Source organism: Homarus americanus, unplaced genomic scaffold (genome assembly GCF_018991925.1).
Source record: "Homarus americanus isolate GMGI-L3 unplaced genomic scaffold, GMGI_Hamer_2.0 scaffold25483, whole genome shotgun sequence".
NCBI classification, from domain to species: Eukaryota; Metazoa; Arthropoda; class Malacostraca; order Decapoda; family Nephropidae; genus Homarus; species Homarus americanus.
Window position 1 is genome coordinate 6,020,165 of NW_024726235.1, and position 17,478 is coordinate 6,037,642.

At 37.7% G+C, this 17,478-nt stretch overlaps 1 protein-coding gene across 2 annotated transcripts in view; it reads left to right on the top strand.

The window, feature by feature from the left end:
- LOC121865477 (ankyrin repeat, SAM and basic leucine zipper domain-containing protein 1-like) overlaps nucleotides 1-14,119 on the top strand; it is a 34,639-nt gene extending 20,520 nt beyond the window's left edge. For both annotated transcript variants that reach the window (XM_042364948.1, XM_042364949.1), the window contains 4 exons: nucleotides 3,925-4,110; nucleotides 8,136-8,299; nucleotides 9,930-10,155; nucleotides 12,990-14,119. In XM_042364948.1, coding sequence (XP_042220882.1) covers nucleotides 3,925-4,110; nucleotides 8,136-8,299; nucleotides 9,930-10,155; nucleotides 12,990-13,190 — 777 coding nt within the window. In that variant the 3' untranslated portion in view covers nucleotides 13,191-14,119. The remainder of the gene's footprint in view (nucleotides 1-3,924; nucleotides 4,111-8,135; nucleotides 8,300-9,929; nucleotides 10,156-12,989) is intronic.
- Nucleotides 14,120-17,478: the final 3,359 nt, after the last annotated feature.

A 17,478-nucleotide genomic window follows, 5' to 3' on the forward strand; every position in this document is an offset into this window, starting at 1 on the left:
TGCATGTAGAGATAGTCATTTGTAGGAGTGACAGAGGCTTTATTGGGATGGTTGAACTGGAACTTTCTTCTTTTCGCCATAAGTCTTTCTGTAGCATCGTAGATATTCAGTTATAGTACCTCTATGAATCTTGGTGAATCTTGCTGTGTTGGTACAGTGATCCCTCGGTTAACGTGCACCTCGGTTAACGAGTTACCTCCCATAAGATTCTTAACTAAAGTTAATGAATTTCTTACGAGCCGACCTCAACATGTTTTTGCTTGCACTTGGCGGTCAACCAGCTGTAGTATTAGTCCGTCAATACAGTAATCGGTTCTAGGGCTTAAATTCCTTACTATTTTAGTAAATATCAAGAAGTTTATACTATTCAATAATTTTAAAAGTTTAATATTAAATTTTTTAGTCATTTTAACAATTATGGAACATAATTCAAGGTAAAGTCACTAGTTTTATGCTGCCATCCAGCCTTTTAACACACCAAACAAGTGATAGTCTCTCTCTGTTTTCAGTGGAGGTAACATCTTGCTTGAGACTCCCTTCAACGAAATGCTTTTTTCATGTGTTTCCAAGCAAATTAATGTCATTTTGAAATTTATTTTACATATTGACAATATATAGTGCAGGGCAGTGTTATTTTAAAGAAAATATTCTTTATTTACAGCTAGTTTAACTTTAAAAAACACGTGTTGACATTGTTTGAATCCAGCATGGGGCCTAAGAGATCAAGAAAAGCGATTTCAATCCAAACCAAGCAGGAAATTATAAAAAAACATGAACAAGGCATTAGAACAAATGCGCTATGCAAAGAATATGGCATGTCCACAATTCTTGCACAGAAAGACAAATTTAAAGAAGTGAAAGTGAGAGACAAATCTACCAGAGTGTTTAAAAGTAGATCCCTAATTGCAGAAACTGACAGGTTACTTCTCATCTGGATTAGGGAAAAACAGATGAAAGTTGATTCAGTTTCTACTGAATTCATTTGTGAAAGAGCCAGGGAGATTTACGAACATTTAAAGACAGATCAACCTGGTTCTTCAGGCACAAAATTTGAAGATTTTCGGGCCAGCAAAGGCTGGTTCGAAAAATTTAAGAAAAGAAGTGACATTTTCAGTGTTAGGCATGGTGAAGCTGCTAGTGCTGATAAGGAAGGGGCAGCAAAGTTTTTAGTGGAATTTGAAAAACTGATGGAAGAAGAAAATTATCTTCCACAGCAAGTGTTCAATGTGGACAAAACTGGGCTGTTTGGAAAAAGATGCCCAAAAGAACATTCATCACCAGAGATGAAGCCTCTTTACCTGGGCATAAACCCATGAAAGGCCGTCTCACTCTATTGCTTGGTGCCAATGCTTCAGGGGATTTCCGACTGAAGCCTATGCTTGTCTACCACTCTGAAAACCCCAGGGTGTTCAAGCAACAGAAAGTGGTAAGAACAAAGCTTGGAGTTTATTGGAAGTCCAACCGTAAGGCATGGGTGACAAGACAGCTCTTTAATGAATGGGATGTTGATGTGTTTTGCCCTTCTGTCAAGAGCTACCTAACCACCAATAAACTCCCTTTAAAGGCTCTTCTCCTCATGGATAATGCTCCTGGTCATGACCCTGAACTTGCCAGAACTTTGGAGTATCAATTTGACTTTGTGAAAGTGTTGTTTTTGCTTCCAAACACTACATCAATCATACAGCCAATGAACCAGAATATGATCAGCAACTTCAAGAAGTTGTACATGAAGAAAATGTTTTGGTGTCATCAGGCAACTTCCAATGATCCTGAACTAACACTGAAACGGTTCTGGAAGACACAATTCAACATCCTGGAGGCTGTAAAATTGATTGTGTCATCATGGCAAGAAGTCTCCACTAGATCCCTCAATTCTTCATGGAAAGCACTGTGGCCATCAGAGTTGGACCAGGAGATTGTGTCCATTGGTCAGTCATTGGGCCTTGAAGTGGAAGAGGATGATGTCGAAGAGCTTGTGATGTCTCATGAGGAGGAACTTACTCCTGATGACTTGAAGCAACTGGATGAGATGTTAGAGGCTGATAGTGGTGAGGAAGAAATTGAAAGTGATGACCATATGTCAACTAAAGAGTTGAAAGATGTGATTTACCACTGGGAGAAGTTCAAGGAACTGGCTTCAAAGCACCCAGATGTGGAAAAACTGAACTAACTTTGTGTTATGTTGAGGATTCAATGGTCTCCTTCTTTAAACATAAGTTAATGGTGAGGAGGAGAGGTGCCCCACAGACCACAATTGACACTTTCTTCAGTAAAAGGCAGAGGGAACAAGATGCTATCCCTCAGCCTTCCACTTCAAGAAGGAGAGAGGATGATGCTAGCCCTCAGCCTTCCACTTCAAGAAGGAGAGAGGATGTTCATGGTGGAGAAAATGTCAGTCCAGAGGTTCCTGACTCACCTTCCAAGAAGCAGTAAAATGCTTCTCCTCCACTTCCTTCTCTTCTCCCTTCTCCTTCTCCACCCCCCACTTCAAATTCACATCAGCATCATCATCCAGGAGCCTTCTACATACACACCTCAAGGTAAGTGTCAATTTCTAACTTTTTTGTTGAATTTAGGCAATTTTCGGTGAGCTGGAACCAATTACCCAAAAACCCATTGAAACAATGGTTTCGGTTAACGAGATTTTCGGTTAACGAGCAACTTGCTGGAACGGATTGTGCTCGTTAACCGAGGGACCGCTGTATCTTGCTGTTTAAATTTAAACAATCCTTCTTCAGTAAGACTGAAACCAACTGCCATTTCTTTTGTAATGAATCCCTTTGGCTCTGGAGTTTCAACGTCCTCTACATCCTTGGACAAAATCTGCTTCTCCAGTTTAATCAGGTCCTCATTGCTTAATTCTTCAGCATGAGACTCAAGCAAGTGTGTGACATTATCCTCATGAATATCAAGATGGAGTTGGTTCCCAAGGTCTACCACTGTTTATGTCACTTCCCCAACATCATTTTCAGGGCCCCTGAAATCATGGACAAACTGTGGGCAGTGTTTTTACCAAACACCATTTGCCCTTACCTTGAACCTGTTAAACCAGCTCCTACAAGCAACAAAATCTTCCCCATCCCTTTCACCACCACGTTTAGCCTTCAAGTCAGCATGGAAGCTTCTTGCTTTTTCAGAATCAAGGCTAGACTTAGAGGCAAATCCCGTTGATTTTGATCTTCCACCCATATTACTAACAATCTTTCCGTTTCAATTAACACTGCACTTCTCGGTTTTGTTATTACAGTTGAGTGCATTTACATATTCAAGAATTTTCTGTCTTTCAAAATTGTTCCAACCGTTGAATGACTGAAACTCAACGCCTTACCAATCACTGAGGGTGTTTCGCCTTCCATTGTAATTGTTTTCCTTTTCTTGGATGCACTACTATCACTTGCATCAGATTTGCTTTTGGGAGCCATGATGAGGGCCGAAAAATAGAGTTAATAAACAAAAAACAATAGTTTGCACTTGATCACACACATTTAGGCGATGAGGGTAAAGCGCACTGACACTCCTGCTCTCTCAAGGTGGGTGACTGGGTGTGATGCATCACTCCCCACACTCCATACAAACTAGTTCTTGTACGTAACTGCTACGGACCATTGTACTTATGTTGGATTTTTAAAATAATTTACCTTATGGGACCTTGTTCGTATCGGCGTGCATTCGTAAGTCGGACGTTCTAAAGTCGGGACCCCCTGTTGACTATTTTTAGTTAAAACAGGAAAATGGGAGGTTTGATTGGATGCTTAACTAATCAAATGATATTTTAGTAATGTGCAGACTGAAAGATTATGTAAGGTGGACAGTAACTGGAAAGATCGATGAAAAATAAATAATAAAGTGGAGCGAGATGAAAGGACTTTCAAAGTTAGTCATTTTTATTTTCGACCTTCAGTTTTGATCATCTATTAATTTCAGATTGCAGACATACTAGAACGTGTGACTACTGGTGGTGCTAACCATTTGACTATTGATAGCAGTTCTGAAAAAGTTTATCCTAAATGCTCCTCTGACATCAAGACAACACACCTGTTTGGGGAACTTGAGATGGTGTTAGCAGGCCTTGATTTATCTTATATGATTCCTCTGTTTCAGAAACACCAGGTAAGGCCAGTTTTAGTAGTTTTTTACAGGTTTATGCTCTAAAATGTATTTGTTTACTGATGATTGGATTTTCTTTAATAGTGTGCATTGTCTCTGAAAATTAAAGTTGAAGAAATTAAAATTCTGTGGTCATTAGAGGAGCAAGTTACATTCTAAACTTGAGTGATAAATCTTTATCCGGGAAAAACTGAAGTTAACACACTGGCCAGATATCTCCAAGTGTATAAGTGGTGACAAAATTTTGTGAAGGTTAGAAGAGTCAGGCATGTGTAGCCTCTGACTGCTCTTTGTAAATAGTAATCAAAGTTTACCTTCTTCACATGTTCCAAGTTTCATTCTTGAACAACAAATGCTGCATATTTATACCCAAGTACTGTAAACTGTACCTTGTATAAGAGTGACTGATTAAATCCCAGGGCACTCCCAGTCCACCCAAATGTAAATGGGTACTGGACTTTATAGTGTTGTTGGGAAAGTGAAGGCAGTTGAGTGCAGTGCTGGCCATGCTGCCTTCTTGCAAATTGCAGGTTTAGTATACTGTGTACTGTATTCACATTATTCCTAATGGCTAGTCATGTCTATGGGACCTATTTCACATTTATTATAGTGTTTTTTAACATCTGCAGTGCAGTATATTACTATACAGTACATGTATTGACCGTCAGATTATACATTATCTATAAAGTGAATTGATATTAAAGACATAACTGATAAAAAACAATTGTAATTACCATAATGCAGATACTGTACAGGTTGTACCTCTCTAGTCCGGCAACCTCGGGACCTGACCGGTGCCGGACCATGGAAATTCACCCTTTTCCTGGATAGATAGTGTCTTGTGCTTATGCTTGGAAGCACTAGCACCACTTTCTCTGCATCATGGTCTCTTTGAAGACATATTGAAGGGTTAAATGTTGTATAGTAGCTAATCAAATTTCGCGAGATTTTAATTCAACGTATTTTATTGGAACACACAAAAAATAAAATAAAAAATTTGACGGCGGAAACTTGAATTTCGACGGGTTTGAACGGCCTGCCAGTGTGCAGACGATGTGCATAATAGTGTAAACAGCGTTATTTCTCTTATGTACAAAAGATTCATTATTGTTTATTACTGAATGTCTTTTTTATTGAATTAATGTTTGTGTGCAAAATGAGCAATACAATTCATTAATAATACGTAGAATATTAAAACACCCGAGGAAATGACACAGCATTGTTTTCGTTGATCACAAAACCAGTGACTGAGTGGTTCTACATATAAAACCAGAAAATATGACCCTGGTTGTAGCTGTAGTCAAATTAATGTAAAAAATTAATATGGTTGTTTTAAGTAATGTTATTTAATGTTAATAAATAGAACAATAAAAGTAGCTAACCATTAATGTTAAAGAAAAACAATGAGACTGCGCGTATGTAAGTGCGCACATGTGAAAAACATATCGTCATTACTCTACATAAGAATATGAAAGCAACACTTATTTACTGCTTTATCTGTGTTATTTTCGTTGGTTTATTAGGATGTTGCTTTATTAGAGGTAGTAATCCGCCAAAAAAGTAAGGTAAATAAGGCAAAATTCACCCTCGAAACACCCTACATAAAGCATAAAAACATAAGATAGGAAATAGTAAATAAGAATACAGGGTACTATTTCATTAACCTTTAATGCTTCCAAAATTCTGCTTCCAAAGTGAAGTGATGGTACAGTACTGACTCCAGTTACATTTGAGTTACATCAGGGATGTTGGCTGTGGTGTCAGAGGTCGTGACTGTGGTGACATCAGGTACATCGGGGGCAGAGGAAGTGCTGGCAAGTGGATTTGCTATGCGAGAGTGCTCTTCACTGTTTTTGTTGGCTATCTTCTTGAACCACTCTTGCAAAGTTGCTTGCTTCATGTACTTAGGTTTCTCTTTATTCAATTTAGATTGAATCACATAGACAGCCATGATTTCTTGCTCCGTAATAAAACTCTTTTGTTCTAGTCCCGTGATTAATTCTGTGCACAGCTGGATGCACCTGTCAATAGAAATTCTTTCTTTGATATCCTCTTCCTCCTCGTCGCTTGCTTCATCATCTTCCTCCTCTCTTTTCTTAACCATTTCCACAATCTCTTCATCAGAGAGTTGATACACAATAGGGGCATCTTTGTCAACATCCATCCACTCTTCCAGCTGCTCTTCACTCAGTTTATTGGCCACTTCAACACACACAGGGTTTGTCATACTCAAGCAACTCACGAATAACTTGCTTTTCTTTTGACACATGAAATCCAGCAAAGTCTTGGTCCACATCTGCACTCTCCTCAAACATTAAGGCTGGCCACAGATTATACCATCCATTCTTCAAAGTTGATGGAGTCACCTTATCCCAGGCATAGGCAAGTGTCCAAATAACATCCTTTAGGTTAACCTTTTTCATGAATGCTGAAACATGCTTCCCATTATTCACTGCAGCGAGCAAATGGCGCATGAAAGCGGCTCTATACTTACACTTAAGTGAGCGTAATATGCCCTGATCACAAGGCTGAATCAGAGATGTACAATTTGGGGGTAAAAATAGTCCAACCACATTGTCTTTCACTAAAAGTTCAGCCTTAGGGTGGGCAGAACAATTGTCCAGAATCAACACTATTTTACACTTTGGATCTAGGCCTACTGAGGTGCAGTGTGCTCTAGCCTCATGCACAAAATACCTTTCAAACCACTCTAGGCATAGTTTTGTAGTTATCCACCCCCTCTTGTTACCATGGTAGATAACTGGAAAAATTTTCACACCTTTAAATGCCCGTGGGTTGACACTTTTCCCAATTACCATTAGCTTACACCGGTGAGTGCCTGCTGCGTTGCTACAATCAAGGACCGTAACCCTATCCTTCGAGTCCTTACCACCTGTTGGTGCCTCCTCACTCTGTAGCTAGCGTTTTTCTAGGCATACAATGCCAATATAGAGCAGTCTCACCAGCGTTATACACTTGTTCTGGGGACGACTTCTCCTTTGCCACAAACTGTGCGAATTCGTCCACATACTTGGCAGCTGCTTCACTGTCTGCACCTCGCTTTTCACCACACACATAATGTAAAGAAATACCATGCCTATTTTTAAACTTGTGTAACCATCCTTGTGAATAATCACAGGCATGCTGAAGGTTTAGTTGTTCATGAAAGATCTTTGCTTGCTCCACAATCATCTCACCTGAAATGCTTACTCCATCATTACACCGAAGCTTAAACCACTGTAATAAAGCACTGTCTAACTCACTACTTTTGCCTTCTTTCAATGTCTTACGAGTTATCATAACTTTCTTGGTCTCACTGTCTGCAAAAAACTTAAATATCTTGTCCTTCTGCTTCTTTATGTCATAGATCGTGGATGACCCAACATCGTACTTCTCACACAAGTTGCGTACCGAAGCACCTTTATCTAATTTCTGCAATAGTTCAACCTTTTCCTGGATAGATAGTGACTTGTGCTTACGCTTGGAAGCACTAGCACCACTATCACTGCTTCGTGGTTTCTTTGAAGACATATTGAAGGATTAAATGTTGTACTCTGTATAGACAAACAGAGAGAGAGAGAGAGCCGAACTGCCGGATGTAAACAAACCCTAATTTCCCGCGCCTTTGTTGTTGTTTTTTTACGGGGGATTAGCCCACCCAGGCACAGGCCACTGACTCACATTGGAGCCTGAGGGGCAAAAATGTAATACTTCTGTAATAATAATAATAATTCAGAAAAAAAAAATTGCCTATCTACCTATTGGGCAAACTAAAATCGTGCCGGACCACGGGAGTTTCCGGACCAAAGAATGCCGGACTAGAGAGGTACAACCTGTATTACTGAATGCACTGTATTTAGGTTTAATCATTTATACTGTACACTATTTTTTTTTTTACCTTTATATATATTTCCTGTTAACTTCCTTTTTATCTTTTTAAGGTGTTCTTTGTAATTTTTAACTCGTTTTTGCTAAGAGTTTGCAACTTTTTACTTTTTGCATACTTATTACATTTCCTATATTTAAAGGTGTCATTTGAATCATTCCTACGCCTGTCGGAGAAAGACCTTGAAAATATGAATGTGACAGCTGTAGGAGTACGTAAGAAGATTTTGCATGCAATAAAAGAAATAAACAAAAAAGAGTGGCAGACCTCAAGTCTGCCAAATGTGGCAATGAATACAGATATTACGTAAGTTAAATCACTGCACGTTTCTATCAGTATACCATTCAGAGCACAATGACATTTTCATTTTACAGTTAACCCTCACTTTACGCGGTTAATGTAACCCGGAGGGTACCGCGGAAAGTGAGAAACGCGTAAAGTGAATAACATAACATATGGGATTAATTGAAATGGAGTCTGGGCCGATCCCCAAACTCCACTTTTTGACGACACACAACTATGTTGTAGTAAAAATATTATCTTAACTTTATGATGGTATGCACACACAATTAATAATTAAGAGAAATATCAATAATATTAGGTTTTTTAACACTTACATTAGTAGAAAAAATGTTTGGGCACACGGGGATGGGCGGTTGGTTCCGAGGCAGAGGGCAGATTATTGGCCCTCACCTGTGTCACTTGTATCAATTGTATCACTATCCACCACAGAGGCTTGCAGGGCCTCTTTGTCAAACTCCCCAAAGTCCATATAAGTCCATATCCTCACCATAATTATCACTATCACTGACTTGGGCCGGCTGTGGTGGGTGGGGGGTGAAGAACTGGTAATGTTTTGATGACTGGGCGACCTTGTGCGCACCATGTTCGCGCAGCTTACACAACATGGCGGATGGCGGGAAGTTTGGATCCAAAAATGGCGCGGCTCGCCAGCCGCTCTCCGCGTAAAGGGGTACACGCACCGCGGAATGTGAGCATCCTGGGTTCCGGCAGGGCACCGCGTAAACGTGGAAACGCGGAATGTGGGACCGCGTAAAGTGAGGGTTAACTGTATTTTACATCAGTTCTTACATCATAGTCCTAAACCTTTACTCATACACTATCACACTAATCATTTCTTCAAACAATTCTTGGACTATAATCTTGATGTAAATGATTCTTTCACCATAATCTTTGACTTCCCCAAGAGTTCTAACACCACAATCATGATTTATCAAATGTGAGGGATTTAGGAGTTTTGCATAGGGTTGATTTATAGTGCTCTCTTTTAAGTGTCTTATTATAATGGATGCTGACTGGCTTATTTTAGGATAAAACAAAGGTATTAGCACTGTATGCATTGAAAGACAAAACTTCCATTTGTCATTAGGAAAAGGATGTCCTGTACACAGTCCCTGATTTATTTAATGTAGTATTTTGTATATGATATAAAGTGGCACTATAGCTAAGTCATTGGGGCTGTGGACTATCAGTCCAAGAGAAATTATAAAATTCATAGCCTAGCAGGCTTGATGGGGTATTATTTAGTATGGTGTGCACTGACCTGCTTACTCATCTTCTCATTTCCCTTGGCTAATTTAACCTTTCTCACCTGGGGTTGACAACCTATAAATTATGGGAAACAGTGCAATGGAGGTTACTTCTTGATAAATGGTATGAAAATTCACAGGTTTTATTCCTGACCAAATTGGGGGATTGGGTTCCTTCCATGTGCAGTAGTTCTTGTGCATTCACTCATAAATGAGTATGGTATCAGGTGCACTTGCGTATGGTGAAACAACCCTTTGTTGGACTAACATCTTGCTAATGTGTAACACATTAGCTTCTGAATACTAAGAATCAGGTGATCAGCACTTACCTGTTATATGAACAAAAATTTAATTACAATACATTTTATCATCTTCATTTATTTCAGGGTTCCAGAGTCTGTGGCTATGATAGCAAACATTAACAAGCATATTAGATACATGCATGCATCTGTGGGGTATTTAAGAGACCAGTTGCAGGGCAACCCCAGGCTCTTACAGCTAGGGCAAGAGGTTCATTCTGTTTCCACTTTGGCATCACACTGTGGAGACACAATGAAATATATTCAGGGTTTTCATGAAGAGCTGAAGTTCTTTAAAAACCATCTTGATAAGGTAAGGTTATAAATGATAATGGAAAATGTTGTGACTAGTCTTATAGTATATCAGGAACAGAGAATGGATTCATATTTCTACCGCTTCAGAGCCACCTCATTAATTTCTGTAGCTTTGCAATCCCTTCTAAAGAACTTTGAGTATTTGATTCCATTGAATGTTGTTTGAATTACACTAACCCATTCTAAATGTAATTTAATGTGATGTATTGTCAGTTGTGTGAGGATCCTGACTTGAACCTGAATCTTGGGTTGGAAAATCTGTAATTTTCCCCTCCACTTGCACTCACTGTTTTTATAGTACGTTATTTTAGATTCAGTTAGTAACAGATGTTTATGTATAAATTTATTATATATTTAAATTCAATTCTCAAGCTTCTCATATCTTTTAAACTGATCCTCTGTTTTGTATATTGAGAAGTTTTCTCCCTTTCCACATTTTGTTGAATATGAGTTCTCCTTTTCTTTTGGCATGGAGGGCACTTAGGTTAATTCCAGGCATTAAACTAGCAATCTGCCTCCTGACTTTTATATAGGCATTGGTGGATTTGCTCCATTGTTTCTGGACGGACACATGCATATTTGCCCTTTTCCTCCTTCCCTTCTTTATTAACTATAACCTGCAGTGGAGTCTGGTTTGAGATCCCATATGCCAAATGGGGTTGATTCTTCACATAATGCACTTGGTCTTTCATTTTCTAGTGTATTCTTGTCATCCCAGAAGCTTTATTCAATGATTTAGATTCAGGTATATTAAGACTCATTTTTGGTTTCTCTGCTTGCATTCTATATATCAGGATCATCGAAGTAATATCTTAGGGCTTACTTCAATTTGATCTTATAAGGACTCATACATGTTTATGACTCCTGTATATTTTAGAGTACAGTTTGAGTTCTTATGATCAAATTTTCATGCACAGAGTAGGGGGTCGAACTATACACATAGTATTTTTGAGGGGGAGGGGTTAAAATTCATGCATTTCAATGTGACATTTACGGTGAACGATAGCTGCCTAGTACAGTGGTCCCTCGGTTAACAAGCACAATTCGTTCTAGAAGGTTGCTCGTTAACCAAAAACTCTTTAACCGAAACCATTATTTCAATGGGTTTTTGGGTAATTGGTTCCAGCTCACCGAAAATTGCCTAAATTCAACAAAAAAGGTAGAAAAGTACACTTACTTTGAGGTGTGTATGTAGAAGGCTCCTGGATGATGATGATGATGGGAATTAGAATGGGGGTGGAGGAGAAGGGAGAAGAGAAGGCATTGGGGTGGAAGAGAAGTCACCCCATGGTACCATTTCACCCATAAAATTTTAGTTCTCTTGGTGTAATTCAAGATTATTTTCTTTAAATCAACACTGCACTGCATTATATATTGTCAATATGTAAAATAGATTTCAAAATGACCAATAATTTGCTTGGAAACACAGAAAAAAAACGTTCAGTTGAAGAGTGTCAACCAAGATGTTACCTCCACTGAAAAGACACAGAGACTGACGCCTGTTTGGTGTGTTGACAGGCTATTTGGCATGCATAAAACTAGTTTCTGTACTTCAATTATGTTCAATAATTGTTAAAATGACTAAAAATTTTAATATTAAACTTTTAAAATTATTGAATAATATAAACTTCTTGATATTTACTAAAATAGTAAGGAATTTAAGCCCTAGAACCGATTACTGTATTGGCAGACTAATACTACAGCTGGTGGACTGCCAAATGCAAGTGAAAACATGTTGAGGTCAGCTCGTAAGAAACTCGTTAATTGAGGGATTGCTCATTAACCGAAGTTAAGAATCTTATGGAAGGTAGCTCGTTAACCGAGGCGCTCGTTAACCGAGGGATCACTGTACTTGCTCACAGTAGGCTAACCTTACCAGTAAGTTCCTTTATCCTGGGCTTATCTACGATACCTCTAGATTCTTTCTTTATGTAGCTGCATGAAGAGCAGAACCTCACTCACTATATATGCCACTTTAAATCTATAAACACCTGAAACGAATGAAGTCTTACAGATAATTTTCTTTTCATTTGCTGTTAACATCGCTGGCAGCAGTGTTGTCTAGTTAGACTTGTCAATGTACCCATATTCCTCTTGCCCTCTCCTTATCATGTGAGGTGTCATGGTTATTTTTAAAATCGTAATTTTGAGTTGGTATACATAATTTTAAGACTATGCATCTACCTTAGAAAGTCTTAGGAGACATTTGCAGTATTACTGCTTGAATGGTCATATGGCTACAACAGTGTCTATCCCAAATTTTACCTTTCAATTAGTATGTTACTCTGTAGCTCAGTGGTAAAGCAATTATCTCAGTAGGTTTACATGCAGGGGAAAGTAAAAGTAGTGTAATGATAGTGTGGTGATTTGTGTCCCACCATCGAATAGGTTTTTATGTTTTTATGTTTATGTGACCAAAGCACCTCTCATGAAAAGGACATTTTCTGAAATGTAATTCCTCCCATATGTAGTTAAGACCAACCAGTTTACTAATTCCACCATGGTGATAAGTATAACTGCCGTGTGCAGTATATCTTCAGTACATATAACCAATATTATGTTTGTTTTTTTACAGTAACAGCAGTAACTGTACAGTACTGTATAATGAATTTCCTAAAACTCATATCACCTCTTATCTTTGAATCTACAGTATGTGTATCCTGTGAACAGTGGTCTGTAATAACTAGGTGTTGATGGCCAGCAAACCAAGCAAATAATAAAGAAGTACAATACAGTCATTAGAGAGTTTTGTACAAAGAATAATGGGTTTGGCAGTTTGTCTCTGTAGTTCAAATGGTGTCTCTGAGTAATACTAAGATTTTCATATTACAGTTATCTGGTAATGCAGAGTATAGCCCTGCAGACCTTATTGTAGACTGTGCAGATAATGGCAGAGTGTGGCAACGACGAATTTTGGCATCCTTAGTTACGACAACAGCGATTGCTACCATTTTATGGTACTCACGACCCCATATCTTTGAAAGCATATTCAATATTAGAATGCCACAGAATACAGTCACCCTTGATGTTTAAAGAAGTTTGCCTTCATTTGTAATTCTCAGGAAAATTTTGATATACAGCATATCTAAATTGCAGTTTATTTTTCACAAGTACACATTAGAGTATGAGAAATTCAATACTGTACTGTATTGAACTGGAAGCAGTCAGCAAAAATATCATAGAAATGTTTACCTGTACTCCATACATAAGTAAAACTGTTTCTTAACAATGGTATTTCTAAATATATACCGTAGGTTAAGAATCAGAGTTCTTGCAACTAAGTAAAGTAATAAATTTATAGTATGTTGTAAAATTGCATCAGTCATGTTTTTATTGTTATTAACCCTTTTTTTTGTTGGGGTGAGGGGAGTAGATTAGCTGTTCACTTGATTTAATGGTTGAAGAGTCATTCCATATATGTTCCTTTTTTCAAAAATCAAAATAAATTTGTTTGGGCAGAATGATAATAAGTTATTTTTAATTAATCCGTTGTAAAGGTAACATTTTCTGAAGAATTCTGAATTCTGCTTGTTGGTTTGAATACCATAATACTGTACTTTACTGAAGCTCTTTCCATATTCCATCCTTCTCAAGACAAAAGACAGGTTATTCAATCAGCCATTGTAGTTGTATTATAGGTTAATTAATTACAGTACTGTACTGTATTCACTAACTGTACAGTAGGCTCTCATATTTGGACACCTATTTAGACTAAAAACCTCACGAAATTCAAATCTTCCAAATTTAAATACAACTTCCTATGGAAAAATTAATTTGAGTCTGGTACTTTCGATGTTTGGCTAAATTTTGCCTTATTTATCTTACTTTTTTGGCGAATTACTACCTGTAATAAAGCAACATCCTGATAAACCAACAAAAATAACACAGATAAAGTTAATTAAAAACTAAAAACAACACAGAAAAAGTTCTTATGTTCTACAGCTTCAGGTAGAGATGAACCTGATGACTTGGCAACTTCTTCATCCGAGTGAAAACGCACACAACAACATTGGCTGTCCTTATGTTTTCAACTTTACCACCATGGTGAGTAGAATTTTAGTTTTAAATTCAGAAACATTAATTAAAACATATATGAACAGTAAATAAGTGTTGCTTTCATATTCCTATGCAGAGTAATGACGATATGTTTTCTCATGTGCGCACTTACATACGTGAAGTCTCACTTTTTTCTTTACCATTAATGGTTAGCTACTTCTGTTGTTCCATTTATTAACATTAAATAACATTACTTAAAACAACTACAGGTATATTAATTATTTTACATTAATTTTACTACAGCTACAACCAGGGTCTTATTTTCTTCAGTTTTATATGTAGAACCAGTCAGTCACTGGTTTTGTAAACATTAACGAAAACAATGCCGTCTCGTCTCCTCGTGTGTTTTAATATTCTACGTATTATTAATTAATTGTATTGTTCATTTTGCACACTCAAACCCGTCGAAATTCGAGTTTCTGCCGTCAAAATTTGAAATGGTGTAGGTTTTTTTTGTGTCCAAATAAAAAACGTCGAATTAAAAACTCGCGAAATTTGAGAACCTACTGTAATATGAAGCATAAAGTCATCTTAACATATGAAATAGATTTATGAGTTTCTTTGGTTATTTTTATCATCAAGGTTTGAAAGACTGATGGAAAGAGCAAACAGGAATGGTTTAGGAACAAGATCAGTACAGTATTATGAAAAAAGTAGTTAGGAACAGTGTTGTTATTGACAAGATATGGATTTGAATTTTTGGAGTACAATTAATGTGTTTGAGTAATGCATTTTTAAACAAAATGTAAATTTTATTTTTCCAGTGGTTCAGTTAGGGCAGCCTGTGCTTTTTTCTCTTCTTTTTCAAATCTTTGTATCATTGCTGATATGTGAACCAATTTACTGTTTTGCTTTTTATAGTGAGCTGTTCCTATGAATTTAATTTTCTTCAGGCTGAGTGGAATTTTGGTGAATTCCGAGTCAAACAATCCTCTAGATCTAGAATGTGTAGATAGTATCCAAAGCTTTCTTTAAGACTGTATGGATTTCACAGAGTTAAAAGGATATTTTCATTTTTATTACATGTGCTATGTGTACCTAAAAAGAGGCAGGATATAAACCATTTTTTTTTATTATACAGTATACAAATACAGTACTACCTGTCCATTCGTGATAATAATTTGAAATTTATGGGTGTGATGAGTAGATCAGGTATGTTAGATTCTCTTACATATGCAGGCTTACAAATACCCTGTACTGTACAGTACTGAGGTTAACTGAAATATTAGTAATTTGAAAATTAAGTGTTTATAGACCTAGCACAAGAGTTATTACTTCTGTTTATTCTAGACTATAGTTTAATATTATATTTATGATGGAACTTATAGTACAAATAAAAACTTCCTTAATACATGTGTTTTTGCCTTTTCTGTATCCAGATTATCCTATAAACTCCTCTTACTGCTTTGCAAGATGTTGCATTGAAATCTTCTTATAATCTAATCTTGCAATACCCATTAGTTATTAATTTTGTCTTTTCTCTTTCAAGTTTTTCCTGCTGAATGCAGGGAAATGAGCAAATATACGAACATAGTCTCCTTTCACTCACTGTCATTCATTGATTCTTTCTGCTGTAAGATGTGTTGTGTTATGGTACAGTCTCTCTTTCAATAAAAGGGCCCAAATCTGGTTTCCTCTGTTGTTTCACAGAAACCAGTAATACCAGTCAGTAGCAAATCTTTCCCCAAAAATCACCCAACACCATGGTATCCTCTCATTCAGGCACATTGATGCTTCCAAAGTGTTCATTTCACTTAAAATCAATATTTTCTTCACTGAATACTGCACTCACTACAAAAAGTACCTGTAAAATATTTTGCTAGACAATAAGACACAACGGACAAAGGATTTTGACAACCCTACTGATACAACAGAAGGAGTTAGTGTGTTCATTTTGACATCCATTGGATCCAACCTTGCAGATACCTTCTGTAGCAAGTGTACGGCAATAACATCTTAAATTCTGTTTGACCGCATTACTTCATACTTTTAAAAAGGTGGTCTCATGAAATCATGTGACTAGATTATTGGCCTTTTTTATCTGTATTTGTTGTTTAAAAGTTGGCCTTTATTCAACGTTGCAAATCTGGCAACCCTGCACAGAATTCAGTCTGCACTGGGTGCTTAGAAAAGGACACATGGGCCACAACGGGGCTAAAAAATAAGAGTAAAAAAAAATTAAAAATAGAAAAGAAAAATATTATATTAATCTACACCATGAAGATGCTGGAAAACCAGGTTTTTGAAGTGAGACATTGTATGAGTATGGAAACACAAAATAAAGCAGAGCATTCCACAGTTTGACTGTGTGAGGAAAGAAGATGTACTATAATGGGTTATTCTAGGGTGACCGACATCCACACAGAAACAGTGGGCACCGCGGGCAAGACGAGTGTTACGAGCCCATGGCCTTGCCGGCGGTACACAGGATGCCATATCCACCGAACATTGTGTTTTGAAAACGAAGGTAAGCACTGGGAGGCTTTATTCAACTTAAAGCAACATCAGTATCCATAGATCTGTAATAAGCAGAATAAACAGGAATTACAAATTAAGAATGATTAAGCATCAAGTAACAGAATTGGCTTAACACATAAACATAACGTAACATAAGAAATACCTGTATAAGAGAACTTCAAACAATATAATCTAGAGCACTTAACCACCTAAGCATAACACATCATTCACCCCTGCTTTTAAAACAACCCATCAGCATACAATTACAATGCTTAATTGCCCGGATAGGACTGCATATGTCTGGAATGCAATGGACGATGGGGATGGGGCTGAGTTGGCGATGCATTTGGCTGCCGATTTCCCTCATGGTCCGCCATTTCCAGTTGCTCGTCTCTCTCAGCTACCGGGTGTTCATTGAGACATTCATCTAAACTTTGTATAAGAACACTTTCATTGCTGGCCTTGTCTTGATGTGTCTGCGCCTGATTCAACACCTTTGGGTGGCGCGAGATGGGGCAGATGACACTGGTTTCTCCTCCGTCTGGAAATCTGACGCTCGCATATTGCAGATTAACATCAAGTAATTCCACCTCGTCCACCAACGGATCATATTTACTGTAATGTACTTGGCGCTTGAGATACACAGTCTTTTGAGTCGTTAACCAGGTTGGTATTACCCTCCTACTGGCTGATCTCCGTTGGTAGCCAAACATCCATTTGTGCGGAGTGGTATTAGTGGCAATTGACAGCAGTGATCGAATGCAGTGGAGAGCATCCATGAGGACATCTTCCCAATGAGTAGTAGGTA